General features: G+C 49.4%; 3 protein-coding genes across 3 annotated transcripts; 1 reads left to right on the top strand and 2 right to left on the bottom strand.

The window, feature by feature from the left end:
* Positions 1-82: 82 nt before the first annotated feature.
* Positions 83-3,136, bottom strand: LOC112882347 (phosphoinositide phospholipase C 2-like). The gene is made up of 7 exons (XM_025947377.1): positions 2,512-3,136; positions 2,145-2,280; positions 1,765-2,016; positions 1,398-1,651; positions 1,098-1,215; positions 746-979; positions 83-659 (listed from the first exon to the last, which is right to left on the bottom strand). The coding sequence occupies exons 1-7, from the start codon at positions 3,036-3,038 to the stop codon at positions 366-368; spliced, it is 1,815 nt and encodes a 604-aa protein (XP_025803162.1). The 5' UTR covers positions 3,039-3,136; the 3' UTR covers positions 83-365.
* A 1,335-nt stretch (positions 3,137-4,471) lies between these two features.
* On the bottom strand, positions 4,472-6,887 carry LOC112879805 (probable glucuronosyltransferase Os07g0694400). Its single transcript, XM_025944213.1, has 2 exons — positions 5,398-6,887; positions 4,472-5,015 (listed from the first exon to the last, which is right to left on the bottom strand). The coding sequence occupies exons 1-2, from the start codon at positions 6,039-6,041 to the stop codon at positions 4,610-4,612; spliced, it is 1,050 nt and encodes a 349-aa protein (XP_025799998.1). The 5' UTR covers positions 6,042-6,887; the 3' UTR covers positions 4,472-4,609.
* Positions 6,888-7,014: 127 nt separating this feature from the next.
* LOC112879803 lies at positions 7,015-9,161 on the top strand. Its single transcript, XM_025944209.1, has 2 exons — positions 7,015-8,792; positions 8,869-9,161. The coding sequence occupies exon 1, from the start codon at positions 7,064-7,066 to the stop codon at positions 8,753-8,755; it is 1,692 nt and encodes a 563-aa protein (XP_025799994.1). The 5' UTR covers positions 7,015-7,063; the 3' UTR covers positions 8,756-8,792; positions 8,869-9,161.
* Positions 9,162-11,915: the final 2,754 nt, after the last annotated feature.

Here is an 11,915-nt window from a genome sequence, read left to right on the forward strand (position 1 = left end):
ATTGGATAAATGTTTTTTTACAGGATTCCCATGGGATCGTAGGATCAATGCAAAGTGATCGATCAGCTTCCTGGATTCAGAGTATCCATACAATCCGGAAGAAGGCAGCATGCTGTAAGCACTATGCCTTGTTATTTTTATTATTGTAGAATAACATGTTACAGAGCAAGACTTACATCATCCAATTCCAATCCAATCTATACACAAGGAAACCATGAAACAGCTCACCAAACTGCCATATTCACACAAGCATATACATCTAGAATATATTTTTGCATATTAGAACTAACATATACATACAGGAAAGGGACACGGGCTCACACCTGCGATATTGATCAATGCAATCGTCGGCTCACTCACTCGGACTAGACAAACTCGAAGCGCATGAGAAGCTTCACGTGGTTGTACTTGTTCCCTTTGCGGTCGAAGAGTGCCACCGCTCGGATCCCTGGCCGCAGCTCCGACACTGGCAGAACCGTCTGCCCGCCGAAGTCGTCCTTCTCCGACATGTCGTACTCGTGCACCTCCACCCGCAGCAGAGCAATCTCCGGGACGGTCAGGGGGAAGCTGAACTCTTCCTCCCATACTGGCACCCAGTTATCCTCGATCGCCTTTGTCTTCTTCATCACCGAGTCTGCTGGGACTCCAGCTATGCCAACCTACCATACCAGTGGATTAGAACAAGCTATGCTGCTTCTAACTACACTGTTGCCCAATTTAATCTGAGTTCTATATGCATACATACCCGTGCATAGAAATCTGGAGGAGAATACTGATCAAAGTGTGTCTGCTTAAAGTCCATCCGCCACCCATCACCCATGTACACCTTGACCTTCAAGGTTTTCTTCACAGGCTGGGGTTCCCTTGGGTTAAAGACTTCTGGTTCTGTTTGCATCAAGAAATCTGGTTTCTTCACATAGCCACACCCACCATTGGCTTTATAAAATCCATGCATTAGCCAAAGCGCTCTTCCGTATCCCTGTAAAAAGGAAATAGGATTGCTGTTACGAGAAGTGTAAGCGTGTGACCATCAACCGATTTAGGCAAGCAGCAGCCTGTAGAACTTGGATCGACAGCTCAGAAGGAGAAAATATTACCTGCATATTGAAGGCCACCATTTGAGCACCATGCACCCAACCAAGAAATGGATTGTAGTTGGATGAAGTGACGCGAGTGCCCTTCGGGTATATCCTTAGTATGTTTCTCTGTGTGAACCTACTCGTATTTAGAACAAAGGGGGAAACAATTATAGAGGATACAGTGCTCCGTATTTTCTTTTCAGGGTTCGGTGCATGGAGGAATATGGTATCTTAATCTCTCCCTCTTTTCTACTGCCGCTGCCCGCTGTTAAAATACAAAAGGGAAGGTGCTAATAAGAGTAGTTATTTTATGTATACCTCACAATTTCAGTGCCATGATCCTCTGCCACTTTGGCAAGTTGTTGCTCGCTCAGACTGAGGCGCCTAACTTTATCTGGATCACTCTTCAAGGCATCAGCTAGAGAGCCTTTTGGCTTCCCTGCTCTAATAGTAATAAGGTGTTTATACTGTGGAGCAATATGTGGCTGCATTTTCTGTTCCTCCTCGTCATCGTCATCGTCATCGTTCTCATCTTCGTCGTCTCTTTGGTATTCTGAGACATCATCATCATGCTAGCAGAGGGAACCACAATTGGTTAGGTGAAATCTCGCATGCCTGATTGATTGTGTAATACGAAAGAAAGGAGGGGTAGAAATGTAGCCAAACTTGTAGTTGAAGGTGATACCTTTTTAGCAAACTTGATCTCGGTATGAAAATCCGGTACTTCTTTTCCCCACGCGGCATCATCACCGGCTCCTTTGCCAAGATGGAGGTCAGCATCACCCTCATTCATGGTACCAACCTTGGCTTCAAGGTACTCTTTGGGGGGCTTTGTCGAGAGGAGGACACGACCCTTGAGCTCTTCGGGTGATGGGAATTCTTTGAGTTGATCGGTGTCAGGATAGTACAGTATGTTGCCAAATACTTGAAGAACCATCTAACAAGATTGATTATTTCCAGAAGGCCCATGTTAGAGAAGCGCAGGTCGAGGAAGAAGATGCAACGTACAATCGGCCGGGTACTCTTATTCGAGAAAGAAAAGCAGGCACGGCTACAGCGGCATACCTTGGCAACTTTTTCCTGGAGGTCAGCAGGAAGGTGGTCTTCGAGCGTTATGATGACAGGATAGGGGGACGCAACAAATGCATATTCTTTGATGGATCTCAAGCATTTGATCAGTGAAACCGGGGTGGTCAAGGTCCTATATATAGTATATAAAAAGATGGAAATTGCATAAGCAATTGGGCATGCATGCATTCTTTCTGTTGAACAACAAAGTAATTAAGAAGCATCAGATTACTTAATTACTACTAGTAACTTGCATTATCTTAGTTAGCAATTAGCATTAAGCTAGCAGCAAGATGAAGCATATATAGGTCTAGGTAGGTAAGAGGGAAATACATACTAGATTAGAATAGCATATATAGCAGACCTGCCGTGTAGGATGTTGATGTCGTCCTTTGTTGAATTTGGCCACATGTCCAGCTCGATGACCCTGACCCCTCTCTGCAGCGCCTTGATGATGGGGACGTCGCTGCAGTCGCTGCTGAGCTGGTTGCCGGTGAGGTAGGAGTTGTGGCCCGTGTAGATGAAGTAGTGGGATAGCGGGCGGGACATGTCGTGGTGCACCTGCGGGTGGCGGATGGGCGGGTTGAGGTCGTGGGAGAAGAGGTAGCGGTGGAAGTCGTCGAGGGCGAGCAGCGGTCGGGCGAGGCGCGGGAGGCGGGCGCGGCCCTGCTGCTGGAGGCGGATCTGGTCGAGCAGGCGGTCCACCTCGGCGTCGTCCAGGGCGTCCTCATGGCCCGAGGCGTGGAGGTAGCGGCGGAGGCCGTCGGCGCCCATGTGGGGCCCGCCGCCGGAGTGGAGGGAGAAGAGGGCGCGGACGTCGTCGGGCGGGGGCGCGTCCCGGGAGTGGAAGCGGCGCTTGAAGATGAGGCAGCACTTGTACGTGGTGCCCATGACGGGGGGAAGGAGGAGGGACGGAGGGAGGGAAGAGGGAGGGGGAGGAGCCTGCCTGCCTATTGCCTACTGCAGGCGACGCCAAGAGGACGAGAGAGAGAGAGAGAGAGAGAGCGGGGGAGGTAGAAGCCTATAACCATCCATCTAGGAGTATCCATCAAGTAGGAGTACTAACTGCTGCACGTCGGCAGCCTGCATTTCTGCCACGTTTACTGTACTACTCCCTTTCTCTTCTCGGAAAATCAAACAATTCTAAATTTAACTAAGTTTATACAAAATAAATATTACTAGCATTTATATTTCCAAATATACTTAGCATAAAACTATATTACACGGTTAATCTAATAGTAACATAAATGGTAATACTGCTTCACATAAATTTGGTCAAATTTTAAAATTATTTAACTCCTCGCAAAGTGAGAGTGAGTTCCTAAAGGATACTCATACATACATATATATATATATATATATATGGATAGCCCATAAGAAATAAACAAGTATTGATCTCTTCTTCCACTTATTATCTCTCTCCAACTTACTACCTCCTTTCACTTCTAACATTGTGCACATGGTAGTAAATAAATACCACTTTATATGGGTTCCATCTATATAGACTACTTGTCAAAATATACTGGGTTTGCCCTTACAAGCAAGGCACTCCTCTCTCTACTACACCTGCATTGGCACAATCAATCAGGGGCCCACCCACCTGGGATCAGGAGTGGCTGAAGGGATGTGCAGCAGCAAATTAAAAATAATACTGTAGGTACTGTTTTTTTATTTTAAGAAGTTTTACCAATCTGAGTATGCGCAATGCACTTGTGTTCTGCTACTTGCATTCGCAGGCTACTTGTTATGGCTGATCGACCTCGCAGCTTCTTGTTTTTTTTTCCTTTTTCAGGAGATTTCTTACATACGTATTGATAGATGCATGTTGCACGAGCCAAAGAAAAAAAGAAACAGAAAAGGAGGGCTCGCTGAGAGCCAAGAAAAGAAGAGGTGCGTTGCCTTGATGCGACTCAATGCATGATGCAATTCTCCCTCTGCTTGCTTTCTCTCTGTCTGCCTATCCGCATCATAATAATAAATATGCATGAGCTAGCTAGCATCCAAAGGAAGGTATGATCCAGCATGGCCCTAATAAACAACCAGCCACGTAATTACATTAATTAGCAGCACAGGGCACCACCATCTGTTGATGCAGCAATAATCAGAGACCAGCACCGAATCAAATAGCAGCCAGTCTACAACTCAGGAAAACCGAGCATTCGTCCAACGCGTGCCAGTACCGGATGCATTTTCGTCCAGGATGTCCAGGATGTGCGAAATTAGTACCGGGTAGAAATTTTCAGTTTTCCAAGACCATTTAGTACCAGACAAAATTTTCGGTCCTCACAGGCATAATTTGCGTAAATTGTTGCGCCCGGCCACCGTTATATCAATATATATATATATATATATGTGAAATTAAACTAGCATGCAAATTATTAACTAGCTGTGACATAGTATACTAGTGTAGTATGCATGCATCTAACAGTGAAGCTAGCTAGCTATTGACCTGTGATCGATGATTAGAACAGGAGGAGCGTAGTGTCGACACGCCAGACCATGACTTGCGAACAGTTGGAATAATCAGGGATGGGCTTTGTTTTGTTGTAATCCTCCATCACCAACCGTTGCACAAACTTGATGGAATCCTGCGACTGGTCGGGCTCGGTGGTCGGGAAGCGGTCCCACCTGGCAGGGTCCCAGAGCAGGTCGCTGGCGAAGGCGAAGCCGTGGACGGAGTCGTCTGACGTGAGCGGGGGCGTGGGCCTGGTTGTGAACCTGATGAACCCCCCGCCGGCGCCGGAGGAGGAGGAGGAGAACCACGCGGCCGATGCAGCCGCGCCACCGCTGCTGCTGCAGAGGGGCCCTTGGATGGCCACCCTCCTCTCCTGCTCCCACACTGTCGCCACGGGCCACGCACCCAGCGTCCTGCAGAATTGCATTATTATGCATCAGTACATGCATTGGAGGAGTACAGTGGCCACCAGCAAATTCAATCATTCACTCATGGCCATAGACCACCATGCCCTGCCTGCCGACACGAATTAACTTCACTGCTGCTGGACTCCATGACTCCATGTCTCCGTCCATCCATTCATTCATTCATGATCCGATCAGCATGCAGCTCCACCGACAAAACAGTTGGTTGCATCAACAAACGCAACGCACGCATTATGCACATGGCCGACAAAATCCATTCACAAGAGCGAGAGAACAGTAGCTGTGCCATCGATGATCGATCTACATACTATGCCGAATGAATGAATGAATTGAAGATCTATTAATTAATATCCAAGAATTACGTACGCACCTGATCCGCCGGAGCTGCTCGAGGAGGCGGAGGTCGTAGACGTCGGCGAGGCCCGCGAAGAAGACGACGCCGCGCAGGCGGTGCTGCTCGATGTGCCCCAGCGCGACGTTCCGCTGGTGGTGGCGCTCCTCCTCCCAGGCGTCCGACGTGAAGTTGTCGGTGAAGGTGAGGTGGCGGTAGACGACCCCCGTGCGGCGCAGCAGGGTGGCCGTGGGAGGCGCCTCCCGCGCGGCCTCCACCACCAGCCACAGCACGGGCGGAGACACCAGCCGCAGCGCGTGCGCGGTGCGAGTCAGCGCCGCCGACCGCCGCTCGCGCTCCGGCGACAGCCCCGTCGTCGTCGTCACCACCAGCAGCTGGTGGTGGTCTTCCTGGTGCTGCTGGTGGTGGTAGCTCGTCGACGTCGTCCTGGTCTTGAGCTGCAGCAGGGCCGCCGTGTGGTTGATGGCGCGGACTGCCCGGAAGACCTGGGCGTTGGCGGCGCGGGAGGCGGCGTCGGCCCAGTCGGAGGGGGCGAGGCCGGTGAGGAGACCCAGCAGGAAGCAGAGGCAGGAATGCAGCATCGCACGGCGGAGCAGCAGGGGGCGGCGCTTCTTCTTAGTAGTAGACGACGGCTTATTATGGTGGTGCTTCGGCGACGCCATGCTTGTGCTTGCTTTGCTTGTTGGTTAAAATCAATGAGGATCGGATCGGATGGATCGACTGATATATATCCCTGTGTGTGCTGAGGAATGATACTGAGATGGATGGGGGATGCATTGCATATTGGCATCGCATGACGACGACGACGACCCCACAGCCCACACCCACACACAAACAGTAGTCGTACGTAGCGGTGGGCATGCGCTCCGCCCGGTCCCTGTCCCGGGCCTCACATGCATTGCAAAGACAGCCAAGTAAGAATCGGATTACGACCTGTAGCTATCCAAACTGGTCAGAAATTACCGAACTGAATTATCGATTGCTTTGATTAAGTTAAAAACTATTAAAGTTCTATTTTGAATTTCAAGCTATATTAGAAACTCTTCAGTTGCTCAAGCATAGATGATCCAATAAGTATGAAATTTTTACAACAACTCAATAATATAATGATTATCCCACCATAAAAGTTTCACCATAATTGGATCACGGAAACTGTAGCTATAAATTAATTACAGAAAAGTATATATATCTAAAAGTATAATAAATATTTTTACTAAATTATATTATATTATATGTTCACTGCATAGGTCTGGAGTCCAACAAAATTGGATTTTTCATTTTATAATTTTTTATTTAGTATGATTTTTCAAATTCAGCTAAAATAAATATAACCGGTCTGATAGGTCACGTGTCCGGTATTGCGAGTATATAGACGGATGATTTTATTGTTAAAGGAGGAAACATGGATTCGTCCAAAGTTCAGGTAAAAAATAACTTTTTCCTGTAGTATACACTAAACTGGGCTGCAACAAAGGCCCGGCCCAACTAAGCTCCACTTCCATTCTCTCTCTCGCCCGGCGGGCGGGCGGTGTCGCCTCGCTTCCATCCATCACACTCCACTCCACTCCACTCCACTCCACTCCTTCCTTCCTTCCTTCCCGTTCGTTCGACGAGAGCTTTCCGTTCCATCCCCAAATCGATTCGATCCCCCCCCCCCCCAAACCCTAACCCTACCCCCGCCACCATGTCCGCCCACATCGACCTCAACAACTCCTCCTCCGAAGCCCTGCCGCCGCCCAAGCGCGGCCGCGGCCGCCCCCGCAAGAACCCTCCGCCCCCCGCCCGCCCGCGCCCTCCGGATCCCGACGCCCCCAGGGTCGGCGGCTTCGCGCCGGGCGACATGGTCTGGGGCAAGAAGCTCAACCACGCCGCATGGCCCGGCCTCGTCTACTCCGCCGGCGGCAACGGCACCGGCCACCACGGCCAGCTCCTCGTCTCCTACTTCGGCGACAAGGCCTTCGCCTGGTGCGACGCCGCCGAGCTCAGGCCCTACGAGCCCTACTTCCCAGTCGCCGAGCTCTACGACGACGGCGGCGACGACTTCCACGCCGCCGTCGAGGCCTCCCTCGACGAGTTCTCCCGCCGCGTCCAGGACGCCCTCGCCACCCCCGCCCGCCCCTTTGCCCCCGCGGATTTCCTCGCCTCGCTTCACGACCTGGCCGCCGATCGCATGGGCTTCACCAACAGGGTTCACGCGGCCATCGCCAAGGCGCATCTCAGGGCATTCGACGCCTTCAGGGCACTGCCGGACCCCCCCAGCTACACCATGGAGCTCGGCCTGCTCCCCCTCACGCCTACCAAATCCACCACCACGGATGCTAACGACGCCGCCGCTGCCGCCGCGTCCAGGAGGGGAAGGAAGAGGAAGGACGAAGTCGTCAGGGACGACTCAGATGAGGACTGGGACCCCAGGAAGAAGGGGGCCTCTGACTCCGAATCCGACCTTGATTCTGACCGCAAGAGAGGCTCCAGGGGTAGGGGCGCTGCTGCGCCTCGCGGAAGGCCACGAGGGAGGCCCAGGAAAACCGATGCCTGCAGGGGGGACACGCACCTCAAGGATGAGGAGATGGAAGACAGACTCGAGTATCCGCCCGCTGCTGACATGCTGCTGCAGCTTCTCTCCGTTGCTGCTGATCCTGTCAACGGTAGTCATGGCTCTGTTCCTGTCATCGTTAGCTTCTTCTCAAAGCACAAGGACTCCGAAGCGCCCAGTGTTTATGAAGATAAAGAGCTGCTCGAGACTTTCGGTTGCAAGAAGGGTAGGAAAAAGTCAGCTGGGAGTTTGGTCCCAGCTACAAATCCAGAAGCCGACAACCATCTGATGGCTGCGGATGGTCAGAGGGGCCGGAGGAAGTCCGCGGGGAGCTTGTACTCAGCTAGGAAAGCTGAGGACTCATACTGGTGTGATATCATCATCAGCGATTTTGATGATGGAGATAGTGATTATGAAGGCCGAAAGAGGAAGCGCCACCCTCACAACTCTAACAGGAGTGCCAATAAGAAGATGAAGCAGGAGGAGGCACCTCAAGATGTGGCATCTACAGATCATCCTCCGTCAGATGCAAATCATCCGGCTTCTGCAGATTGTCCGCTGGACGCGAAACCTGCAGATGGCCCAGCAGCCTTGATTTTACATTTTAGCAGTCCAGAAGCTATCCCTTCTGTGGATGACATCAATAGCATATTCCGCATACATGGACCTATCGTGGAGGGTGAGACTGAGATCACTAAGAAGTCGAAGATTGCAAAAGTAGTTTTCTCTAGGCGTGCTGATGCAGAGCGGGCATTTAGCAGTTCGGGAAAGTACAGTGCATTCGGTCCATCGCTTCTCACGTATGAAATTCAATACTTGCCATCTGCGCCTCAGGTTTCTTAAGTGCTGCTGTCTGAACTTGATATGCTGCGATTCAGAGGTACATGTTCTTTGACTTGAGGCCAACTATATTTCCTGATTCCTTTGCTTATCAAATTTGCATGTGGTGAATTCAGGAAATGCACCATGAAGGCTGGAGCAATGGAGCATTAATTGGTGTACCTGACTTAGAGTTAGGATCGCCCACTAACCAGGTCACATTAGTCACTGAGTGGGTGAGCAAATTTTAGGCTTTCTGCAGATACATGCCTGGTTGTGTGCTTGGTATCAGAGTTAGCTTTTGTTGAATTATTAGATGGTAGAGTAAACCATGCGCCTCCTCCTATGTTAGCACCTTATCCTTTTTGTAATGCACAGCTGTGGATCTCTCTATTATGTGGTCTTTTTAGCATACGCTTCCTTTTTATTAGCTCCTGAATCGCTTTAATCCTCATAGAATATGGTGCTTTATGTGCCTTATTAGTACCAGCTATTTATTTGATTGTGCCAAGGCTAGTTAAGTAGCTCTGGAATTTGCATGACGGGTGAGCTGAAGCCGCGTTATTATCCATGGACACATGTGATACTCCTACAATATGTGATACTCCTATGGTACTATGCAAGTGCATATGCACAATGGATACATGAGGAAGTGCATACAGTGCTGCTGAACAAGAGGCGATTGATATTCAGGGGGCGTCTTTTCTTTCTTTAAGATCTAGTCCTCATGTTGTGCTGCCATTGAGCATTGTGAATGCGCCGGTCCAACTTAAGGTATATGCTTGATTTGATGAATGTGACTTGGCTCTTTTGGGTCGACTGCTTGCCGTGCAATTGTAAATATCATGGCGTGCTTGTCAGCTAACATTTTGTCCAAACAATTGCTGGATCTCGTTGCACTGATTGGAGCAAATAAGATGTGGGATTTAGATTAAATAACACTTTTGATGAGTAAATGCATTTGGCAGGCTATTTTGCAAAATGTTGCAAATAGAAGATGTTCTGAATTATTGGTTCAAATATTCTTTGTACATATGTGGATGTTCTCGAGGATTGAATGTGTGTAACATTCTTTTATAATTTCTGGTGTTATATGCATGGTATTAATCTTCCTCTAGTGCTAGTATTTTTTTTTTCTCAAAATGTTGTCAGCAACTCAGCATACCAGATGCGAATGAATCTTTTATGATAATAATACTGTCAGCGTTATGGGACGGATCCCTACAGCTTTGACTCGAGGAACCTTAGAGGTCGCTCAGGGTAGGACAGCCACGTGGCATGATAGTGATGATGCCATCCAGAAACCGTCTTTGACTAGGATGGTGGGAAATATCTCAGCAGCCCTAAGGACCTGGCAAGGTGATGCGTCTTCCCTTCACTACATGCGCTTTGTTTCGTAGCTCCAACAGATGGCTAACCGAGCTCCCAATTTTTCCGCACGCCCAGAAACAGCGATCCCTGGATCTATACAATCTTGCATGCGCTTTGTTGGGCCCACGCCTTCACCTCTGTGTTCCGGCCGTGCGGTGCTGCTGCGCGCCCTGAAATGGGCAGCCACACGCCGCAGCGCATGCCGTCGACCGCAAGCGCCCCAATCCGGCGGCGGCTCCGGGCGTGGCATTCCATGCCCGTTAGCTCACTTGCTTCGATGGAGAGGAAATAATTTGAACCACATCGGTAGAGGGAGAGCACGGGATAAGGAGGTCGTCGAGAGTGAGCAGCAAGGAGGAGCAGAGAGCTCGTGGAGTGGGAGAGATGGTAGGGAGAATAGAAAGCATGGGAGGAAGAGGAAGAGCTTGGGCCATCCGTGAGAAGGATGCTCATGGTGACAATGCAGCGGCTTGAACCTCACAGCGCCGGTGTTGGACTGAAGATCGTAAACAAAAAATCGACGGAATTTGTTACGGTTGACATGGCATATTTTAATTTTTTTGGAACTAAATATAGGATCACTGTTGGAGCAGTGGTGTTTTCTATGCCTAAATTTCTTTTGGAAAGTCCCAATCTAGAATTATTAGGCGCTAATATATTCTGCACTCTTGGAGGGCAGGCCGCTCCTGCACAGGCGTTAGGCTGTCTCCAACGGGCGAGCCATTCGGCTAGGCAAGGCAAAATGGCTACTGTGGGAGCACTGTAGCACCAGGCATCCGTCTCCAGCAGAATAGGCATAAAGGCAAGGAATTTTGGCTAGCAGGGGAGAGGGAAGCTAAAATGCGTGCTCTGCCAGGCCAAGACATCCGCGGCTCGACCAATGGTTAGTTGGGCGGGAGGAGAGAGAAGTTTGTGCGGCAAAGGAGAACTGGCCGGTTCGGGAGGAGAGAGATTTCTTGCCGCCGGCAGGAGCCAACTATCAGTGGAATGTAGTATGCTTTTTGCCTATGCTGTTGGAGGCCAAGAAAAATGCCTACCGTAGCTATTTCCTAACCGATAGGCAAAATGTATATTTGCCTACTCCGAATGGCCTCTCTTGTTGGAGACAACCTTAGGACGAGTGGTGAAGACGGAGGCAACTCCTACGGAATTAGGGATTTACGGCCTGATTGGTTGGTTATCAAAATTTGTCATGCTAAAATGTAGGTAAGATTATAAATTTTGGCACTTGTTTGGTTGGAATTCAAAAGTAGCCAAGATTGCTAAGATTTTAATAAAAAAGATTGATATGACCACGTTTTGGTAGCCAACTGAGTAGACCCTTAGCCCCGCTCCCCCGCATAAGGTCAGTACGAGGACTGGCGGCTAAGCAAACTCTTAGGTAGGTCCCCTTTTGGGCGAGGGGCCCAGGCAGAGCCATAACTCTGTCATAAGTATTTACTGCGGCAGCATCATGGTTCTTAATGTATTAATGCTGGTGTCTTTTTTTTCTTTTTCTGCTAGGTTTCATACATGAAAAAGATATTATTATATTACATGACATGTCAGTATTGAAGATAGTGATACGATACTATGTATGTACTGAGATTAGTCTATAAGGGTATAATATATGGAGTAGACTGAATACCAATGCACGCGTTTCACGCCCGAGGGCGAGCTGGATTCAAATCCAAAGCCACACGCAAAACATTGCATTTTCTTATTTTCTTTGACCTCGACCACCATCCTCCCTCACAATGAGAGACTTCCATATTTCTAAACACAGCTCAGATGAGCGTCGGTTCCTTTCCTTGCTTGAATGATTGATCAGAGT

This window comes from Panicum hallii, chromosome 2, assembly GCF_002211085.1.
Source record: "Panicum hallii strain FIL2 chromosome 2, PHallii_v3.1, whole genome shotgun sequence".
In the NCBI taxonomy this organism is placed as follows: Eukaryota; Viridiplantae; Streptophyta; class Magnoliopsida; order Poales; family Poaceae; genus Panicum; species Panicum hallii.